The 23,956-nt window shown below is 37.0% G+C and overlaps 1 protein-coding gene across 5 annotated transcripts in view; it reads right to left on the bottom strand.

Annotated features, from left to right (window-relative positions):
- Positions 1–23,956, bottom strand: part of LOC141922892 (uncharacterized) — a 64,776-nt gene that overhangs the window by 7,901 nt on the left and 32,919 nt on the right. For 3 of the 5 annotated variants that reach the window (XR_012623133.1, XM_074822971.1, XM_074822973.1), the window contains exons 13-18: positions 23,440–23,542; positions 11,583–11,622; positions 10,477–10,528; positions 7,085–7,196; positions 1,923–2,006; positions 278–401 (exon numbers count right to left, since the gene is read on the bottom strand). Coding sequence is in view for 3 of the 5 variants with exons in the window: in XM_074822971.1 (XP_074679072.1) it covers positions 278–401; positions 1,923–2,006; positions 7,085–7,196; positions 10,477–10,528; positions 11,583–11,622; positions 23,440–23,542 (515 nt within the window). In the remaining 2 variants the exon portion in view is untranslated. Of the gene's footprint in view, positions 1–277; positions 402–1,276; positions 1,317–1,922; positions 2,007–7,084; positions 7,197–10,476; positions 10,529–11,582; positions 11,623–23,439; positions 23,543–23,956 lie in introns of all 5 variants that reach the window. The other 2 variants (XR_012623134.1, XM_074822972.1) reach the window with 2 other exon arrangements.

Below are 23,956 nucleotides of genomic sequence, written 5' to 3' on the forward strand. Positions count from 1 at the left end.
ACAAAGAAACAGCCCCAACACTAATATGCTAATTCTGGGAATTTAAATGCCTTCACTAAATGGATTCACTGCCTTTGTCCAGCTTCAGGAGAAGCCCAAGTTCATGTTCTTTTTCAATGACTATTGCTCATGTTGTTATTTAAAAAGATAGATATATAAAAAATACTGAAGACAATACACACAGGTTTGCAATATTTATGTTAACATACTTTAAGATAACTTCTGATACCATCATGTGTATCCACTGTACAACTGGACCAAGCAGCAAGCTACTCACCTTCTTACTAGTTCTTCTTCAGGTTTTTCTTGCTCTAAAAGGTGTTGGAAGTACTTCTCCAGGGCTTGAGCAGTTAAAGTCTTCTTTAGGTATGGATAGTAGAGGGGATGCCGTGCTATCACACCTGTTAGGTGTAATGGGTGTTAGTTGGAATAGAAGCTGTTAAAACCAATTTGTATTTATCCTTTCAAAACTGATTTGAGATCCTCCTCTTAACTGAAACTGTACATATGGATCCTCTTTAATGAGCTCTTGAATAAAAAACAATAGTAGAACAGCTTTCCCTCTGTCAGTAGGGAGGTAGTAAGGAGCATGACATGAAAGAACGCTCCCAGACTAAGCGATTATTGGACTTTTTCTGGCTGCAAACAGTCCCCGAAAGACACCTAAAGAACAACAACATCACAACAAGCAACCCACAGGAAGTTCTCTTCCCCCTAAATGGTTTGCAAGGCTTAGACAAGTAATTGCAATTAACGATAACAAGGCATGCTCAGTGACCAAAGGTTTGGTCCTTGCCCTACTCCTTGCGTGAGATCCTGACGTAAGTGTGAGAAATCACAATTACATTTTTATTGCTGTAAATACGCTTTCATAAACTTCAGATAACTTTATGCTGAAGCTGAGGTTCCACAGCAGGATCAAGAGAGCAGATTTGTGTCACAGGGATCTTTTTATCTGTGGACTTCAAAGCTAAATTAATCTTAGAGGTCAAGTTTGTTGCTGTTATTGTTGTTCCTTAATAAAGCAGTAGTGCCTTTGTATCTAAGGAAGTCCATTAGCTATGCATCATCATGATTTGGCAATGCTGCATTGCAAGAGTGGTCAACCATAGGGAAAGAAAAAAAAAAAGAAAAAAAAAAATCAACATTCCTTCATTCTTCAACCCAAAAACCAGTTTCACAAATAAGAACAAGAAAACTATATTCCTAAATATAAATGAACAAAATTAACCAGTTTTAGCATGACAGCTAATAGCAAATCAAATCCCAAACGCACCTTTAATTCATACTGAGCTTTGAACACCACACGCTCTCATCTTCCAACAAGAGAGCCAATTGTTGCATGCAGAAGTAAGGAATAGAAGGAATTATTAAACAATGCAAGAAGCAGCACAATCAATGTAAAGAGACTGCACACTGAAATACACCATTTGGATTAACAATACAATAAAAATGTTCTATTACATGCAAGAACACTTTGGTATTTCTTAACACTGTCAACGTTTTAGCCATATACATGTTACAAAATTCATGTATAGAAATATTACGATCAGACAACTAAGAGATTATATTACATAACACATACACATGAAGGAGTAGCAACTAATGTGTAAAGGAAAGCTTAAAAAAGCATTTCTTAACTTTGGGAAGCTTGACTTTGCAACCCTTTTTTTGTAGTATGACATGCAAGTGTTTTTTCTTAGTACCTCAGATTTCAACAGCTGCTAAACAGAAAAGTACAGATGTTTCACTAGTAAAGATCCTTGGTTTATGTGCATTATTTTTTGTTTCAGCATAGAGACAATTAAAAAAAAAAAATCAAGTGATGTGAGAGCTTTCAAAAAATTAAGAAGAGCACTTGATACGCAAGTCTTTATATAAAAATCTTACATCACTTCAGAAAGCAAGAAAAAGAACAATACCTATGTTTGCAGAGTTGCCTTTGTCTCCACTTCTAGTATAGGCAAGATCTTCTAAGCGGTAAGTATGTGGACCACTTGGCAGATCTATACAATATAAAAATGAATACATTTTAATGATAACTACAAATAATAGTACATTTTGAAGAAGTAAATGTCATTTTAAGTGCATACTTTCTGAATTGTTTGTAGTACTCCTGAAAATATTTCCAAAGCTTTCTTCCCACAGGAACACCTAGAGAACAAGAGATGAGGCTGGGGGCCAAATTACAAAACTGATCCTTCCTGCTCTGTCTCCCAAATCCCTTTTACCTTTTTACAGCCAAATGCTGTGCCAGGCATCCCCTCTTCCACCACCCTTGAATATGAAAATTCATCTTGGTCTTCACAACGTGGTATCTCTGAAGGAGGCATAGCAGCTACTTGTCATTTCTTGACTAGCTGACAGTTTTTGTCCCCTTAACCCACAGATCTCTCTGCTTCCAGTGCAGGTGAAAAATACATGTAGTTGCTACTGTCCTGAGAATTCTCTAATGTCTGTTTACTCTGATAATGTCTGTATAAAACAGTCACAGTTTAAAATTCCTTTTCAAGACAACACATGTGTCTTGCTTTCATACACACTGTTACAACAGGTACTTGCTCAGCTGCATAGAAGAAACCCCAGATTTCTTTTTCAAATTACTAATTTTGTAAATATCTTAGTGTTATATAAGAAAAGGTCATAAATAGTCATAAAACCACACTCTATAGGAAGTCAATCTTAATTTTTTAACTTGTCAATGTCTGAGTATTAGACTTGCAAGCAACATAAAGGTTGTTGTGCTTCACTGAACAAAGTTCATATTAAGTATTATTTTTATCCATTTACATATCAAAAAAAGCAAACCCACTTCTGCCCAAGTCCAGAAATGCAATCTTCTGGGATCCACACAGTTTGTACGTGAGGTCTGATGGTTGTGACATAGCACAGACCTCTTGCAATAGTTGATTACTAAGGGTAGTATGCCGTCACCACCTAGTTTCTGTTCCCCAAAGCGAGAGATAAAGCGCTCACTTTGCCACTGAGTTTCAGTTATTCGCTGACAGCAGCGTAATACTGAACTTGAAGCATAGGTTATATCCCAGTTTTTCAGCAGTGAGAATCTAGTGATTTCCAGCCAGTTCTACTTCTGACCCAGCTTCCCCTAGGGCTACACCAGCTCTCCCGGCATCCCTGGCTTTTCAGTCCCAGCATCTCTAACAGACTCACCCACGCTCCTGACTGACAGTAGACTTCTCACCCCTCAGTTGCCCTCTCCTCTGTCCCCTTCTGTTGTTTTCTCATTCTTCTGTGCACAACAGGCAGCTCTTCCCCCCTCTCTGCTCCCTGGACACCAGCAGGGGGAACAGTCAGAGCAGGGAAGCCAGGCAGACTGCCTTCTGTCACAGCTCCTGGTGCAGCAGCTGCTGGTGGCAGCCACAGCAAACAACCCACAAATGTCCAAAGTTTTGGGTTTGGGTTTTTTTTTTTTTTTTTTTTTTTAAAAACACACCAAACAATTCAGTCCTGGGCACATGCTTTTCACAGAAAATTGTAGTCTACTGTGTTAAAAACTGTGAAATTTAAAGGAACTGAAGAGAAGGTCTTGTAAATCAATTATGTTGGACAAAATTCACATTGCGAGATAATGCAAGTTGAAAATGCATCAGTCTATCTTTTCTGTATTGTTATTGCTTCTGCTGAGGATATCAAACTATTGTGCGGGTTTTGCTTTTAATTTTAGGGAGTAAGAGACCCAATACTAAAGATGTTATGCTCTAAACGCTGGCCAAAGGCAGACTGTATTAAGAACTGTAACTATACCAATTCAAATTCACAGTCAAGATAAATGAATTTTCAAATTATGCTTAAAAACCAAAATCAACACTATGGTAAGTTCAAGTATGTTTTAAATTAAAGTGCACCTACTGCTAAGGCACAGGTAGACACGTACTCTGTGAACTGTGTCAGGTGATCAGGTAAAGCCAGCCCCAGCCAAATCACCATTACCTTCAACTCCTCCCTGCCCACAGAGAATTGCTGACTCCTCAGACATGAGCCAGGCTGACCTAAAGAGCTTTAGCAAAGCTGGGTAAGAAAGAGACTATGTCCAAATCCTACTGGCTGCAGTTTTCACTGTCGCTATCAGAAAGGGAGGCTGCACGTCTATGGCAGCGGCAGCTGGACAGATCCCAGAAGTTCACTGGGGTATGGGGTGGGAGATACTGCAGATGACAAATATGCCTCACTACAACATGACACATAATTTGTATAGTGTATCTTAGTTCACGATACTTATTTGGTTGAAACAGGTAACGTTTACAAGAGTAGCTTTGCTGGCACATCTGAGTGGCAATAACAGGGAAAACAGTTACAAACAACGGGGGGGGGGCTCACTGCAGCAACCTCTTCTACTGGCACAGCTGGATCAGAAAGGGAACACCTACCCACACCCCAAACAACATATCAGCGTTAAACTCCTTTAAGTAAGACCTAAAGTTTTATAACATATATTGGGTCGCTGTCAAAGAGCTGAAAGAGTGGTTATAGTTTAGTCTGGCACACTGGTTCTTCACTGGTAAGTACATCATGGTAGTACGAAATTTGGAATGGTCAAAGTATACAATAAAAGAGTTGACACAGGAGGTTTGTTTTGAGCTTGATGCTCACAGCATTTTCCATGTTTACTTCCATGAAAATGCAAGCTGAAATGTGGCATGAAACTTGGCAGAAAATATTAAAGGGTGTATTTATTTAATTGGGAAATATTTTTGATATAAACATCTCCACTGAGAGAGGACCTGAAAAAGTCCAAGCTAAAGCTTGTTGTTCATTTTGGACAAGACTACCACACTTCATACTCCACAGAAATAACATTATTTTTAATAATTTAATTCAATACACAATTCAACAAAAAACGTATTGCTTCTTCAAAGGCTGAAGTATGACAACGTTTAAATTGTATAAGCTGCAGAAGTCTTTTCTCCAGCAGACATCTCACACAGTCTCCCTTTAAACAAAACCAGTTCAAGACAGTGTTCTGGTGTTCTCATTATTACCCTAATTGATTTATCTTTCATGATCTGTTTATCAGGAAATTGTTTTATTTAATAAACATCTTAAATCTACAAAAGAATTCCCTCCAAAGCTAGGGCAAATGGTAATTCCCCCTCCCAGAACCACATCTAGCAGCATTTTTGAAATCCATTTTCACATATTTCTCTTATCTAGTCAAAGACAACTAACAGTCCCTCACACTTGAGATAACCATGAAACTAAGAAAAATACTTCCCTCCTTACTAAATGCTGACAAAAAATGTTTTAGCAGAAGTTACTCCTTTTACAGTCTAATCCATTTGTCTATTTCTCATCCATGCTGTCCATGCGTTAAGCCACAGAAGTAGGTAAGTATTTAGTCACATACAGAAAACATTTCTATTTACAACTAAGAGCAAAAGTTTAGAGATCTTTCTCCGGGGAAACAACCAGAGGAGCTCTGCTGTCCCTCAAAAGTGGGGTTTTGCCAGAATAAAGCCTGAAGAATTCAGTACTTAAATGCTGATGTCAGGCATCTCAAAGTTTTCTCAAATGATAAGAAGGCAACAGGGAGTCTAATAGCTTTTTCTTTCTCCAGTATTTAGCATTGTAATCATCTTGGGAAAAAAAAAAAATGCCAGGACCTTTGCTAACCCTTTTGTTAAACGGAACAATTACTTTCTATTCCTTAACTCGCCCAGTTTGATGGTGCAAATCACCCACTGCCCTCCTGGGAACTCCCACTATCAGAGACATTCTGGTGTGACATTAGATTTGCAACAGACATAAGAGCTGAAACCTAAGAGTTTAACTTGTTTCTGCGTGACACATACAATCACTGTGTTGAAGAGGTGTTTGAATAGATGGGGAAAATGAACTCACGCATGGCAATCAGGCATCCACTATCAGTGAATTTCAAATGACAATGAACATATAGTCATGTGTGTATTTCTCTACATGATACAGAACATTCCCTACTAACATAATTAGTTGTTACACTATTTCAATACCAGTTTTGAGAAATACTACTCACCTATGTCTGGAATTCAGAATAAATCTTAACATAATGGTGCCTTCAGAGCATTAATATTTTGAGTATACACAAACTTAAGTACCTGAATTACTCTTTCAGCATTAGTATGTTTTTAGAAATATTTCTAACACATAATCTTTAGGTACAGTCACCTGCTTTAGATTTGAAAATATCTATCCACAGCTTTAAATTAATTCTCTCATTTTTCTGGTGAGCAGGAATAGGGTAATGAAGATTCTGTTTGGACTAAAAGGGAATTACGAAGTGTGGTGTATGTTAAGAAATACTGTATATAGTTCTGCCATTAGAAAGAATATAAAAGCTTCCAAGTGTCTAGCACTTCCAATAATCTGTAACCTAGTACCTAGCTTGTATGAACAACTCTGATTGAACACTTTCTTTCAATAGCAGACATCCTGACCTGCTCCATTCAGCTCACCGGTTTGCCCTTCTCCAGTTTCTTTTTTTATTTCTGCAGAGATTTTGGTTAGACAAGTCTAACAGCAATGCAGGAATTACCATGCTGGATCATTAGCCTAGTGGGTTTTCTTTAAAAGTCACCAGTTCCAGGTTGATCCCATTCTTGTTCATTTTGTGAAGGCTGCTGTACAGAATAGGGCCAAATTTTAAATTATCTAAATGCTAAGCATTCTCTAAGTCTGACCTTCATTCTGAACACAACTATTTTGATGTAAGGTAAAACCAGCTATTTCCAGGATTAATGAAGTAAGACTGCAATATACTTTGAAACCATGTTTCAATTTCAAGCCAGCATTCAATTGTCTTAAGTTGTGTTTAAGGCTTAAGCTTTTTGAGTATCAATTTATTTACACATTTGTGTAATCTCAATCTCAAAAAAAATCTCAAGCACATTTTATACTGTGTGATGCTAACCTCCTTGATGCTAACCTCCTTCCTTCCAAGAAAGTAGCTTAAGTGTTTTGCAACAGACTTAAAAATAAAAATATATAGTGTAAAGAGGTAAAATATATTTCACAGACAAAATCTAGCACATGATTTTTCCACGACAAAAGATAGCAAATGATACATTCACAAATAAAAAGATGAACATACCTTTCAATTCACTACTAATCTTAGGTGGATCAGATGAAACCACCTCATCTGATGTAAATGTAAGATCTTCCTCAAATGTCTCAACATGCTGCCCATTTAAAAATAGGTTGATCTGGAAAAAAAAACCAAACATTTTCAAACTGTCAAATTAGAAATCCAGTGAAATGTGAATAAATAAAGCATATTTTTAATTAAGTATTGATCTGGCACATTTTCAGTAACAGCTTTACAGATAAGGTTCTGTCACTCCCTTTTAAAAAGTCACAATAACAATACTGATCCATTATAAACCTAGAAGAAGTCTTTGTAAGAAGTCTTTGTGTAGGTAAAAAAAGGATTAAAATCAAAGAAATGTTCTATCCAGTTGGGTATGTTATAAAGGAAGACAAATGTCTTTCTTTCCATCTTCCTCTATATACAGCAGCACTACATGAAATTTTGTGTCACAACTCCTGGCAGTTGGATCCCAAAACTTGAAAGCTCCCAGATCATCCATGATATAACCCCCTTTTCTTCTTAATGTCACTGTCCAGATTAATGACAAACTTCTCTTTGGATCCTATATTAATCTTCAAATAAATTTTGTGAAAGCAACTAACTAATAAAAAACAAATACTGGGTATTTTAGGTTTATGTTGATATGAAAATATGAAATAAAAAAATGCCATGCTGTTCATCTTGCATGAGTTCTCCCTACCCACCCCCCACCAAAGAAATCTGAAAAAATACATAGTGATGTATACTATCTCATTAGCTGATTGGGCTATTCACTTAAGATGTAAGCAAAGGCTTCTCTGGTTAAATCATATAGCACAATCATGTAGAAAAATTAACTGCATCCATTTCATCAGTACTGGAGGACTCCCAGTACTAGAGACTCAGACATACAATCCGGTTACTCTGCCACAACAAAACAAGATACACCAATTTAGCTGCAGCAGTTATCAGTGCTCAGCTGTCAGTAAATGCAAGATAATTCTACTCAGCCCTCTTTCTTAAGTTTGTTCTTAGAGAATAGCCAATAGTGACAAAGGCCTACAATGCTTACACAAGAGGAAGATTAAAAAAAATAAAAATATTTCAGAAAGCTGTTCTTGCCTTCAGTAGGTTTGCTGGAATTTTTTTCCCCAGGGAAAAGTTTTATGTTACTTTTTAAACATGAAAAAGTACACATGGAAAATAACTACTGTTTGCACTGTAAAACCACTGGTGATTTATGATAAAATCAGGACAATTGCATAAGAGCAGTGGAAACAACAAACGAGATATTGAATCCAAACTGACACCCAGAAAGGTGTTACCAAACAGAAAACAAAAGAACCCACTGTGGCAATGTTAACATATCTGAAAATCTCCTTAGGGCGTTTTTTTTGTTTTAGGTCAAATGCTGAACTAGAGCAACTAGACTCTTTGTAACTGAACTTCCAATCTAGAAAAGCAGTTAATTCATACCTTCCTTACTCTGTAATCTCTAGCTAGACCACTGTTAATACATGGCTGAAACGGTGAATAAAGAACTTGAATCAGTTACACCATACTTTTACGTAACCTTTAATATTACTTCAGTACAACAATGATAGGTCACGTGGCATTTTGTTAATAGCATCTCACTGCATTCGTCAGATTAGTAACATAGAACAAGGATTCTGATTTTCTGTATGGAAAAGAGTGGATGAGACACTGCCTTCTTTCCCTGCTAAATTAGATTACTATTTAATCTCAACAGCATTTTACCAAGTCTGGAACATAGTATTAATTAGTAAGTTTACATTTAATTTGATGAACAAAACAGTGGCAGGCTAAACTTCCATAATCATTTTCTATTAAACTTGGCAAAGACAAGCCATTTGTGTAAACCAAAATGTGACAATAAAAATAAGCATTTGAACTTTAAATGACAAGAATGGTGAGGGTTTTTTAATGCTTTTCCACTATGCATGGTATATAAACTTAGTTTTAATAATTAAATGGCACCTCCTCTGTAAAATTAATCTTAAATTATTTCCCACTAATGTGGAGTACTACTCAAAGAAAAATGTAACATCTGGGCTTATTTATGCTAAGCACTGTATGCATGTTAAAAAATGAAAATGAAAGCCTTTTTCTGAAATGCTTTGAACACTTAAATTGCTTGCTGATAATTGTTTTATAAAATTATCTTTTTAATCAGTTGGGTTTTTTGTTTGCATCTCCCCCCACCTTTTCACTTGCTGCCTGTACTCCTAAGGCTTCCCTTCACCACCCGAAGCAGAAGCCTGTCACAATACTTGTGGTCTAACACAGACCAATGTTCTGGCCTTTAGCCACTTTCTTGACAGTGAATGAGTGAGAAAGCTCTTACTGAGTGAGAAGCATCATTATTAGACGCCTTGGCATGAGATGTATGCAACAGCTACAAGTCAGTTAAAGGCCTTGGAAAAAGAAGGGCTTATATACAGTTTTGTCTGCAGTCTCCAAAGGATAAATTAAGTATCTGATGGCATTCAGAAAAGCAGAGACCAACATTTATAAATCCAAACATTTTATGTTTTCAGTAAAACCAGTTTCTTCAAGTTAATCTTGAAGACTTCAATCTAGACAGAGGTACACATGTAACGGAAAAGAAGCAGGGCTCTAGCTCAACATTTAATCTTACACTGCAGTTTCTCACCTTGGACTGCCTAGTCATCTGAACCATAATTCCTCAGACTGAAAGAAACTATTGTTATGAACTGAATAGGGCCACATAAATAGATCTCATTTACAGGCTCCTCCATGATACTCATCACAATAGTTACACAGGCTTTCATAATTTTACAGTTTTTGTGACACAGGCAGGAGCAGAAATTACTGCTCCTATTTTTATAAACAGGGTATTTGGAAGGAAAAGGCTCAACTCTCTGTTAAGGTAAAACCTGGGTGAATCAGGATAAATTCACTGATTTTAATACTTAACTCCAGTAGCATATACAAAATGTAGGTGCCCCAAAAAGTCAGAAGATGTGTCCAGGCTCACAAGATTGATGTTCAACACTGAACACCCAATTGCCTTCTCTTTAAAAGAGGGACCATTAACTTTCAAAAAATATGTTATTCTCACAAGCACTCTGCAAATGCAGTAACAACAATTCAAACCTATAATTCTAGGAATGTAGAACTGAAAAAAGAAGTTCAGTTTTGATGCAAGATATTTCAAAATTCACAATAATTAAAATGCAAGGGTGGCAAGCTCCACTGTTGTACAACATTCTGTGTGAATAACATTAGTCCCTGGGAAAGTATTTTTTTTAAATCAAAGTTACCAGAATACTTTGCAGTTTTAGGACTCAAAGTCACTGGAAAATGCCAGAGTCAGCAGAATTTTCCAAATTACTTCAAAGAGAACAGAGCACGCTTTAAGCAGTAAGTCTTACCTGAACATTGCTTTTGGGATAATAGAAGAAAAATGGCTTCAGAACTGGAGACCTAGACACACCAAACAACAAGCATAAATGCATTTAAACAGAAATTAATGAAAAAGTCAGATCATTCATCTTTAGACTATTCATACAAACATCTGGGAAATTAAAAGGTATTTAGCCATGATTAGCCATGGTTTTCCAAACAATTTTGGAAAGCCTGAGAAGTGTAGAGAGTCTTTAAATTTCATTATTAAGAAAGTAAGATTTCGTTAAGAAAAAAAAAAAGAAAGAAAATTGATGGTGGGGGGAGAAGCTAAAATACTGAAAATATTTCTTTGACAAAAGACGCGCTTTATGACATTGAAGTCTACTGCACTGTCATTAGCCCCACACTGATACCTAGGCTAGCTATGCAGAGCTACTGGAAATGTATCTGCGGTTTCTTCCCCCATCTCCATGCAGAAGACAGACATATCAAAGTATTTGCTTAAGGACAGGAAAGTTTTAGATGCTGTCATGAATAGGTATGGAAAGGTGAGCATATAATCACTAGCAGATTTTAGCCATATCTAGAAAAATACTGAATCAAACTAGGATTTTTTTTTTTTCCTAATATGCTCAACATTACTCTGTTCAGCTTGGCCATGTAATGGGTTCACGCTAACATTCTGTAGGATGTTCTGGGACATCTGACCTCACATTTCTAGGTGAAGTGGGTTGGTACAGACATAAATTTGCTGTGCCCATAATCAAACTAACAGGTACAAGAGAAATCTGGTCCAGAAATCTGCATGTATTAGCAGATGCTTGAGCTACTGCCCTGCCATAAAGCCATATTTAAAGTTCTTCCTACAATTCATTAATGAAAGACATTGTTATTAGCTGATCAGAGACTTACATAACCCTTATTCAATAATTCAGTAAAGAATTATACTATTTGCATACATATCTTGTAGCACTCGCTATTATCTTGTTACCAGTTATTAAGCATAGCGTACAACAGAAAGACTTCAGTTGCTTCGTGGTTGCTGTTTCAAGGTGGAGAAGCTTGTGATGGTGAGCAGTCGGAACACTACCATCACACATTATAACAAGTTAATGATCAGGAGTTAACTTACACTCTGGGGCGCCCTCCAACAATTCCAGTGAGGCCGGGTGCTGGAAATGGAAATTAAATTCACAAAAGAACTGTTAAAGTCATCTTCAAAACACTAGAGCTCATAGCTTACTGTAGCTTGAATCACTCTTATAATGCACATTTAATACTGAGAAATATCTAGCAAATTACCTATGTTCTCACAAATTAATAAAGCTGAACATTTTATACAACAGTTAAAAAGGCAAAACATGTAAAAGGTACTGTGACTTTTAACAAAAAAATAAATTTGTTTCAAAATGTGCAAAGTATAAACTAAATCTTTAGGTTCTTCTTCCAAGTATTTTATATACCAATGCCAATCAGGCAATACATTTGCTAAAAGAAGAACTTAGCTTTGGGGTTTTTGTTGCTAGTGTTTTATTTACTTTTAAAGAGAGAAGAGAAACAATTCTGACCTGAACCATGATACAGTTTAATACTTGTTTAATATAATTTTGCTTATTAGATTAACTGTTTCAGATTAACTTGCATCTTTCTCTTTAGCATTTTCACTAGCTAAATTTTCTTTTTTTTAGGGTGCTGGGTACCACAGATCCCTTTCTCTCTCTTTGATACATAGGTAATTTAGGGGCTTAAGTCACTAGCGTGATCCCAGATTTGCAGTATGTCAGCACCGTGGTTAGACTCTTGTTTATTCTCAATATCAGGTTGCCATTAAACCCATCCACCCAGCTCAGTATTTCTGAAAGAAACAGTTCTGCGCTCCTCATCCTGAGCACAGATTCTCTCTTACCCTTCTTTTCTGGTATGGATAGCACGCATACATGACACATCAGAGCTCCATATAGTATTGCAGGGTAAAGAAATCGTAAAGTGAATACAATAAATCAGTCTAGGAATTAACAAATGTGTTAAGAAGTCCCTTAAAAACAAATGCTGTGGAAAGCTGTCCACATGGTGTATTTACCCAAATTAATCCTGGCTAAAGCAGGCTTCATGCTGCCTCCAGGTGCAAATTCTCTCTGTTTGTGCTCCAAACAGGCTAAAATCCATGTAACCATGCTGTTGTGGTACTAAGCTCACACTGGAAACTCCTACTTCTCACCAGGCTGTTTTAGGTTGGGTTCAGTGCCTTGGTAATGTGGACACATACCAGTGGCAGCATAGATGGTACAACATAGCCTAGATTACAGAGTCTTGCCATATTCATATTCATTGGAAGTGATTTCCCTGAAATCGTGATTAACAAGGTGTTTTAATTAAGTTTTTGCAGAGGGATGATGTTACGTAGTCCTTATCTTGATCATACCTCTCTGTAATTGGAGACACATTTGGAATCAAGAAAACTAAAATTCAGTGCACATTTGAATGACTGATTCAGAGATGGTAATTACAGTACATGAACCTAAAGTTATGGAAGAGGCCTTTTGCCTAAGGCTAGTCCATAATCACTCTGCCAGCTTGGCCAGTGTGCTAGTACAGTACTTGCACCTTATAACTAATTCACAAGATAATCAGACTTCACTGACTGTATTTCTAGCCAGAGGCTGAAAAAACGAACAAACCAAGAAACCTCAAAACACAGCAACCTTTAGAAGGTGCTACAGCTGAGAACAATTGGAAGGGATTTGGGGTGTTACTATTAACTTCCCTTCTTTCCCCAAAAAAGCCTATGATGTTTTTTCAGTACAGGAGAACAAAGAATGCCTTCAACAAAAAGCAGCCATGAACAACCACCTCCCTACCCGGTAAACTCTGCTACAAAAAAATGTGATAGTGGATAGAATGTGAAATAATCCCTTACATTAGTGTTACAAAATTTTAAATGATCCAGTGAAGTTTCAGCCCTATACATATTACCCATGCACTCATTCAAGCAGAAAACTGCCATTCAACATTAAAACCAACTGCAGTTATTTTACTGAATTATGTGCCTAGTTTATTTATTTAGGTTGTTGTGTGAGGAGGCTGGATATGGTAAGGTCATGTTGAAAATATAGGTTCATAAACTTAGTTAATTTAAATTATCTGTGGATTGTCACATGGCTCACTTCCTGCTAGGCAGCTGAACTGCTCATTAAGGATACCAGATTTTGCTCCAACATCAGTTTCAACTTCTTGAAAGCTCTCAAGAAAGCTTTTCACTTGCCTGCTCTCACACAATGGAACTTGCAGTTCTCTAAACACTGACAAGAAAACAATCCATCTAAGAGCAACTACTGCTCACACCTCAAGGCTACAATAACCTTCTACTGTTGTGTGCTATTACTAGTGTTGCAAAGTTCTCCAGCACAAGCTACCGTAACAGCAGATCTGCCCCTGGAGATACTACAGCTACCCCTGCACATAAATGCAATTGCAGAGCAAAGCTACACCAATATGCCAGTTACAACATTATTAATTTCTATCTTATGTTAAACAATGGATTGGACAATCGTAAGTAAGATGGGAGCGCTTCCAAGTACAATTTACTTTTATCTATATGCAATTCCTATTTAGAGTTCCGGCAGAGAAGATGAAGCAAATCTTAAATTGATAATGGCTTATAATCAGTTATTTGTGTAAACAGCACTAGAGCACAACACCTCACCTCAACCCAGGGGTCAGATTCCCATTACATTTCTCCAGTAAAATTGAAAGAAGGCAATGGAAGGTGAAGCACAACCAGGTAACAATGGGCTTGTCAGTTTGGCTAGACCTACTTCTGCTAAGTTTATTGTGATCTCCTTAGATCAACTGTTCTCCCAAGACACCTTCTTTAAAAAGATCACTCATGCTGCATTTTATGCTTACTTTACGCTGCTTGCTTAAATATCTGTGCAGATGCTCTCCCTCCCTCCTTTCTGGAAGAGGATTTATCTTTATCTATAATGACATGAATAATTTGTTATACTTGTATGCAATATCAAGTCTATAGGATTATCAGCTGAATTGAAGCTGTTGATCTCCTTTCCCAGAAACTTTACATGACTTTTTGCTATCAGAGCTCCATTCATTAGTTCCTCAAGGCAGATAAGTATCCCTAAGCACAGTGTCATCTTATCTGCCACCAGTCAGCCTCTTGAACAAGTTGCTTCACTTCAAGTTGACGAACAACTCAACACCACTATCTGCCAGCTTCTGTGCCTCAGAATGGCACAAAATTGATGCACTGCAAAATGAACTGAATGCCTTTAAGTTGGAGACCTTCCTTTCAATCTATTTATACTCTATTCATACCGTAGGTACAGTATTGGTCTGGCATGATCATCACACTGAATATCATGATATTTATTTTGCTTCAAGTATGTATGATCCGAAAGCCCGCCATTTCCAAGAACACTTTTCCTCGCAGTGCCTAAGGACCTAGCCTGATAACTACAAATTCTCCAGGTGGCTGGGCATTTAAAAGCACAGTGAGTCAGTACTGGGTATTACACCACTTGAATTCCACTGATTTCATTAGCTCCCAAATATATGGCATGATTGGAGAAATGTCAGGCACTAAGTCCACTAAATTTACTTCTTTCTAGGTGACTAAGCACTGGTATAGGACCCTTCCTTTGGATTCTGTGCTTAAAGGTTTGAATCTACACTGAATCTACAAAGTAAAGACTCTATTATTATTTAACAGGTGCTTCTCTGGTTAATCTGCACAATTCTTCACACAGTCTTAAGCTGTCTTTTCATTTTACGACTCTTCCCTCTAACCTAACTTACTATCTCATTCATTTTCAGCCCAATTACCTTAGGAAAAACAAGCCACCATCCTCCGTGTGTACATGTACCTGTATTTGTCAGGGTTTTTTCCTTTGTGTTCATGATTCTTCCACCACACCTGGAAGACCCCAAACTTTGGGTCCAATGGCAAATTTCACCCAAATCTGAAGGATGGAGAGGAATCTCAAGAATATCAAAGCACACAACACCCCACAACCACTACCACCCTGTGATTTGGCAGCAGTGTAGCGACAGATGTGCATGTAGATAGTACAAGCTGAAGTCCACGGAAGATATACTCGATACAGCAGTTCCACTGTTTCTGATTCTCCACGTATGTTTTCTCCCTCCAGCTGCCTCCCCATCTATTCCCCCCCCCCCCCCCCCCCCCTCATCCTACAAAATTCATCCAAGGATGGACTTGCAAATACCAATACTTTTAAAGCTTATATATGATATGCTGGAAAAGACTGAAAATTTCTGATAAATTTCAGGAGCAGTGGTAGCAGGCAAACAAAGAGTACTGGGAAAACCAATGTTCTCAGTCAGGGCTGTCACAGCTCCCCCCTCCTCATCCTTTGTCACTCATTCTTCTCTCCTCCCCTGCACCAGCTCTGGTGTTCACACAAGCAGTTCAGGGAGTGGATCCACTGAAAACCAGTCCTGACAAAAAGAATGCTTAAAATCAGCCCAAACAAGCACCTATTTCAATATGTAGAACCACCATGTTCTAATACATTATTATCAATGCCATATATATGACACCCTGTAAAATGCCCCATGGCAGAAAAAGCTCTAGTTGGAACCTGCAATTAACCTGTGAGATGCAAACTCCCAGCAAAACAAGCTTCATTCCTTCCAGCTCTCTTAAGTTCCCATTGGATTTTCTGATGGTGGGAGAGTCTCATGTTTTGCCTCCTTAATAGTTCCTCTATCCTATTCAAATCCTACTTTAACGGCCACACCAATTTTGGCTTATTACTTCCTATTCTTTAATCTACTTCTGTCAAAAAATAGTGATTATTTCTGTACACATCTGTGTATTATTCAACAGAATAAAACATGCAGTATATGAAAGAAAGATAATAGACTGCATGAAACATTTTGTAAGATGTTTTGGAGTAAAAAGGCAAGAAAAGGCTCTGACTACTGAAAATCTAAAAAGCTTTAAGTACTTCAAAGAAAGAAGTTTCACCTGTTGAATTTAAAGTTTCACTGAGTTCCAAAATACAATGATGTCTCTTGCTCACCAACTTACAGTTTTTGACCATAAATGGTTTGTCCCTTGTATTTCTGGTGATTGAATTAGCTCAACTAAAAGGTTATTAATCTATTGACTGCATATTCTAAGGAATTATATATATATATTCATATATTTAAAAAAGACAAAGGAGCCTACCTCTAGAGCATTATTTTTTTAAGTGATCAAACCAGAAATCTAAGGTAAGAACTCAACAGTTCTTACAACTCGAGTACTTGAGTAAAAGTACAAAATACATACAATCTTTGCCTACAGGGGTCAATTATACGATTTTAATTATTCTATGTCCTCTGAATACAGCAGATAAACTATCTTCTGCAATATTATTCTTAAAAAATGGGGACTGCAGTAAACTGTCAAAAGAAGGACATTTCTGGAAGTATCTTCCAACACACTTAGGAGATCAGTCATAATATTTACATATACTCAAGCACTTTAAAATCTCAAGTTGTATTAACCAGCTGTCATCTTAGTGTCAAACTCCGGTCATTTTAATGTGAAATAAGGGTCAGCACATGATTTCAGCTATTAGTAAAACATTTCTTAGCTACTGAACCCCTATTAAACTATAAATGTCAGTTTCCCACAGAAAGGCTCTTCGTGAGCCTCTTCCACACTGCATTTTATTCAGAATAAAATATCTGACTTAAAGAAGACAAAATAAATATACTGCATCAACACAAATTATTTAAATGCTAACCATATGGCTGACCAGACTACATATAATGAAGACATTTTCACTGAGTACATACCCAGTCTGTGATTGCTAGCTTTTATGAAGTGAGGGTGAATTTCTATAGACTGGGCAATGCAGAACTGCAGCAGAATTCCACATAACTCTCACAGGCTACTACAGATTTAAAAATCTGAGTCTGTGTGTCTAGGATTCTTCACTACCAAGTATAGGAAAGCTCACTTTATAGAACAGAAAAATAGTTCCAAAGACCCTGCTATTAAGACTGAACATTACAGACACATTTAAAGTTTTTATTTTTTTCAGAAGACCATACATGCATAAAACCAAAAAAAACTTGCTAGTTACTATTAAAAACCCTGGCTATCATCAACTTTCAAATATTGAGAAATAAACAGGAAGTATACTTTTACCAATTGAAAGTTTAACAAACTCAGGTGGTAATTGCAAAAAAACCATAAAACGATTGGATTAGGTGTGTCTTTTTTTTTTTTTAAATAGCTTGATCCCTTTAAGCCCATCAGAAGAGCATAATCCAAATGAAAACTGATTAAGCGTTCGAACATACAAACTAAATACCATGCTCAACAGAAGTTTACAGTAAAAGCCTTCTATTCCAAACAGAAAATAAACAACAAATCACTCTCTAATGTATGGAATGTCTATATACAGTAACTTCAAATTCTTCTCTGGGCTCGCTCAAGAACCTCATCTGTAATTTTAATAATACTTCAGAAAATTTCTGTGCAAGTATGCTCATGTGCCTCACTGGTCTTCAACAAAACCAATGGGAATTAAAAAAGCATTAGAAACAAAGTTAGGGAATAGATATGAAAAATCTGTCTTTCACTCTTGATTATGGGAGCTTTTTAAAAGATGCCACCTTCTCTCTTGCAGGTCTAACTCCCTTGTCTGTATCGCAGAGCACAAACACACATATGCTTCAGCCCATTCCAACATATAGGTAGCATTACTTTTTCTTTCTGACACAGAGGATTAGACTTCCTAAGAAATACGGATTTTCAAATCAGAACAATGTCTTGAGATGGTTGTCTTTCTAATGATTTTCAGAAGTAAAGATCTACCATAAATGGGGTGGTAGTGTGGAATCAGCACTCTCAAATTGATCAGAAATTATACAGTGCTCTCCTTTCATGAAGTCTAATTTTTGTTATCCTTTACATGTACAAATACACAAAAAATGTATCACATCCAAAAATGTTTTGAAATAATCAAAGCTGTAAAATGAGTCAAAAGTTAAGAAATACTGACATTAAGACTTTAAATTCACTAGAAAAGCTAAAAAGCACATCTCTGACACTCAAGACATAACATCCTAAGTTTAAGCATTAGGAAGATGACTCCTCAATAAAATTTTTGTTACATGCTTTTTAATCACAGGAAGAAAAATAACTTCTTTTTGTCTTACTGTTGTTCCCCGCAAAGTCTGAAAAACTGTAACTGCAAACTCTCTCAAAAAGTTTATCAGGCAAATAGCTCAAAAAATTTTGATTCAAGTGATTCAAATTCAGCCTAAGTGAAAGCTAAGAAAACTAGGCTTTTAGCACTGGCTATTAAAGAAATGAATACCTTTTACCTACAATTAGTAATTCTCATATTATGATACTATTACCAAAATAAAACTGCCTACCAAATGTAGCTCAGGGCTTTACAAGTAGTGACTAGCTGGCTGAAACAACCTGACAAAACACCAACAGTGACAGTACTCCTGGATTTCATCTCAAAAGATGTAGCTGATAAACAAAGGGAAATCTAAAAGCCTAGGTACAGTGCTGCCTCCCTCCCAGATATACGAGTACTGGAAAAATCCCATGGACCAGAGCAGAACCTCTCAGGACTCTCCACCCTTATTCTGAACTGTCAGACCTCCTTTCTCTATCCCTCTTCTCCTCTACTCCCCATTCCTAAATTTTAGCTAGCCTGATCCCCTTAAATATTGGTGGAGTTCCTCTCTAGCATTTCTTAGAAGGAAAGGAGAACCAAGGACTCTGATTCAAATTTTTTCATGGTTAATGCTTCCTTCCACTATCTCAGGAAACCATCTGTAAAGCAGACAGAATACTTTCCAATGTTACTAGACATTAGAAAGCTTAGTTGATGGAGTTTACACAGATTGCTAAAGATTCTTGGCTGAAAGGTGCTATATATGAAAATCGTTATCTGTACAACTGTCCACACATCACTTAGAGTAACAAACACCAAACCGCTACTGAGGTGAAAGAAGAACATAGTTAAAAAGAGTACTTCACAATCACTAGATACAGTCCAAGCAGAAGAGCAAAATTTTTCCTTTTTTCTTTTTTCCTTTTTGTCTGGTACAGACGGAATAAGTGTTCTTTGTTTCTTAAAGGTCAGTCTCAAAATGTCCAAAAAATAATGTAATGAAGTGTTTCAGTTCAGGTGATGTCACCCTGCAAGTCAACAACTCCTCCTTTCTCCTTGCTGCTGGTTATGAAGGATTTATAATTTGTTTCTGCTTTTCCTCAGTTTTTCATTAAAAGAATATACAAATACACAAAACAAGACAGGATTATTTGCAATCACTCTCACAGTCACTACCTCTCCTGGAAGAGAACTAACGCAGGAGAGCTGGGGGGGACATGACCCAAGCTGGCAGTCCTTGAAATGCAGGATTTTGTTGCTTAAAGGGTGCCTGTGTTTTAATCAGCAACAGCCAAAACCTCACTTGGTGTGCATCCCCACAACTGCCAGCATTTTGGCAGAATAAAGCCACACGAGGTTACATCACACAGACGCATGTGGGATGTGCAAAACCACATCTAATAGGCATGCTCCATTCACGTAAGAGACAGCAGCCACAGCTATTTTCGCTCAACGCCCAGTAACAAGTGGTGCAGCACTGTACAAAAAGGGACCTGAGGTGCTCATTGCCCAAGACCACTCAACTCAGGGTATGGGTAGTTTCGAGTTTTGGGTTCTTCTCTGCCTGTGGACACTCCAGCTCTCCTGTAAGAGTGACTAAAATCCCATAGGGCATGCTCTGCTTCTCACTGAAGCTGCTACACTTTGGAGAATAGTAATCATCTGCAAAAATGGCCCAGTGAAAAAGAGAGGGAAGAAAAAGCCAAGGGAGAAGGGAGCAGAAATTGAACATCAGGTGCTGTTATTACAGGAGTCATCTTGGTTCTGGCTTCTGTTCCCAAGATCGCTTATACATCTATCTGGCAAGAGTTTTAATTTAAGTCTTGTCTATGGAGCTGTTTCTTTTAAGACAATAAAGCAGTAGGCATTCTTTGCTGTGCTCTTAACAGCAAGTTCTGGCACAGCCTACATCACTGTCACAAACTAAGCATCGTTAAGCTGATTCAGTTATTAGTTCACTGCTAATTATTGTTTGGCAGTATTGCACACTTTTTCTTTTTTTTTTTTTACTAAGTCTCACTGAAGAAAATAAGAAATTATTCATAAAGACTGCCTTAAAAGTATTTCACATCAACAAGCAGCCTACTAAGCGTTTAGATCCCGTATCTGACCCTTCTCTGCATACACAAAGTTCATCTGTGCAGGTAACATGGAAATCTACCACACAACAGCAACTGAAAGAAGTGACTGTATGAAGCAGTCTCAATATATCTTCAAATTAAAAAAAATTAGTATTTACGGGGTTGTTCAAGCACTTGGAAGCATGTCAGTAAACAGCTCTGATACCCTCTGACACTAGTAATTTACATCACTGAGGCCAAAAATCTTGTTGCAGTCCTGTACCTGGCAAGCAAAAGTGCTATTTATCACCGGATGCGTCAGATGATTCCAGAAATATGCTCTTTCCCATTGCTGCTCATTAGCAGCAGTTCTGTGAATTGAAACAGATTTTTTTGGGGGGGGTGGGGGGGGTGGGGGGGAATAAATGCCACAGGACGTTCCAAAAAGTTTAAGCTGTTTGTTCCTTTAGGAAACAAAACCAGCACCCCCACCATCATTCACACAGACTGCCTGATTCTACATACGAATGCATCTGTTTCATCACAGAGAGCCCTGATAATATGAACATTAGAGATTATTAATGTGGATTTGATATGATATGATTTGATATGTTCACATATGCTGGTAACTCAATTTCAATACTGGACATACTCCACCCAACCCAGATAGTGCAGACTGAACTTTTTTCATTCTGTGAAGAACAGTGGTGAAAGGAAAGAACTGAAACCTTAATTAACCTAGCACTTTCAGACTTCTAACAAGGTTTATATACACAGCAGTTGCTTTATGAAAGAGGCACAGACTAAGAATTTGGAGAGACAAGTATATGTTCATTAGCTTCAGATCTTACAAATATGTAATTGCTTTAAAATACACCCAGCTCTCCTTTTATTCAAAAAGATATTTTCTAGAGGATTATTTATTTTATATATGCATAGACAACAAATAGAGATCTTTAACGTATGTTACACAGTCTACTTGAAAAATGAAAAAGGAGAAACTACTTCAATTATGAATCCTTAACTAATTATAGAAATTGTAGTTTGGTCCAACTGTGAAAATACCACCTTTCATTCATTAAACAGTCTTTAGAAGCAACTTACATCTATGCTAAATGCTGACTACTAACCACCCTTCAGAACTGCAAAATCTTTAAAAATTATCTCAATGAATATTCCCGATTAGTTCTACATGATCCTATTCTAACTTGTAGAAAAATAAGAAAAGATGACCATGCACTGACCTTGCCTCTATAAACACCACTTCAAAAAAAACCCAAACCCACCCTGCATTAACTATATTTCTGCTACCACTGTTAAGACTACAACACAGAATGTGCAGACTTCCATAAAGTTTTGAATCCACTGAAAATAAAATGTTTATTAGTTCCTAACTGCAAGGCAACCCTACCCACCCCTCCATTAATCAGGATTCTAGATTTGCTGTGGAAGTTGAGAGATTCTGTTTAAACTCATGTAATTTAGTTTTGAAGATCCAGGTAAATCCTTGATACATTCTTTCATAAGATACATAGAAGCCATTACAAAATATCTGAGCTCTAGTCCTCAAAATAAGCTGTCCAAATTTTAAATGGATAATGAAAGTGCGATGAGTATCCATAATGTAAGCAGCAACTCAACAGATGAATGTGCTATTTATAATTGAGATGAATTCAGTGGTCACACTTAAGTGACTTGGCAGGAGAACAGAAGGAAAGAAAAAAGAAAAAAGACGACTTTGCTCAAAATAATCAAACAGTAAGTCCTCCTAGAAACTGAAGAGAATCCTGTGACACAATGAACATATATGCAGGTGTTTTTTTGATCAAGCATTTCGTAAACAATAGAAGCATAGATTGTTTCACACTAGGTGACCCTTATGCAAATACTTAAAATATCCACTCAAATATAAGAAGCGTAATTAAATCCCAGCGTTTTGACTTTACCTCACAAGTTAATTTAAAAATAAATCTTGCAATAGTCACAGTACACCAGAAATTCATACAAAATCAAATGTTAAAGACAGATCAATTTGAGGTTAGACTTAATAGTGCAGAATCAGAATTTGAATTGGGTAGTTAACATACACTGTGAATAAAGAATCAGATGCAGATTGTTAGCATTCTCACTGCAGTATCGTAATAAAAAGCTGTGAATTATATAGGAAAGCTGTAATTACCTGCACAAGCAGCTACACATTAAACAGGTTATAAGTACAGTAGTACCTATAAAAATCCTTTGTAGTAACATCAGATAACTAAGTACTGAAAAGACCCTTGAAAATGCTCATACTGCACAGCTCTTCATAAACTGCAATGTTATACGCAGACACTCTGATAAGTTTTTGCCAGCTGAATAAAATTCTTAATGTTTATTGCCAGTGAGTAATAGCATTACTGAGTTTTAATAACACTGTAAAACAGAGTAAGACACTATTGCGCACTGGTGTAACCATGGGTAGGAAAACAAAGACAAATGAGGAAAAGGAAAAAAGGCAGGAAGGGACAGTAGCAGCAACAGAAGGATAGACAGTCTCAAAGGAACTTTAAAAAGGTGGACTTCCAGAACTTTCCTTCTATCATTTTGCTAACGTCTGCAGGTTCCATTTCTTCACCAAACATAAATACCTTTACAAAAAATTACAATGTAACTATGCACAGTGCAGTGAAACTGAAGACTAAGGTTTTGGGTGCTAGTCATGCTCAGGGGAAAAAAAAAAGTAACTTTAAGATTGTTATAAGATGATGTAAATATTTACCCATGCCAGTTCCAGCAGGTGCAATCTCTCTGGAAAAGATTTCTACAGCTTCTTTTTGCTTATGGTATACAGCAAGCCAAATAACAGCTTCGCGAGGACCCTGCTTCAAAAAAAGTAGAAATTAGATTAGCTTAGATGCAGAGTATCATCTAAATTTACTGAATTGAAAAATAACTGTAGTCAAATCTAATGGAAGTGTTTAGTGATCACTGCTACAAACTACAATTTTAATTCAGTGACTTTTTAATCCGGCACCACTATAATTTTCTGTTAACATTTCATTATCTTTTTTATTTTGCCACCACAAAAATCAACTATTAGATATTTCAGACTGCTAGAAGACTGTGCTTCTTCTCCAGCATTCTCAAAGGATCAAGTACTGTAACCACTACTACTTTATAAGAAACTAAACACTTGGCTTCACTCTCAGTGGAACTGGCAAACAAAACTTTCCTCTTAAGCGCACTGAAAATACTTTTGGGTCAAGTTAGCCAGGTTTACTTCTCTTGGCATCAAG

Source organism: Strix aluco, chromosome 4 (genome assembly GCF_031877795.1).
Source record: "Strix aluco isolate bStrAlu1 chromosome 4, bStrAlu1.hap1, whole genome shotgun sequence".
Taxonomy (NCBI): domain Eukaryota; kingdom Metazoa; phylum Chordata; class Aves; order Strigiformes; family Strigidae; genus Strix; species Strix aluco.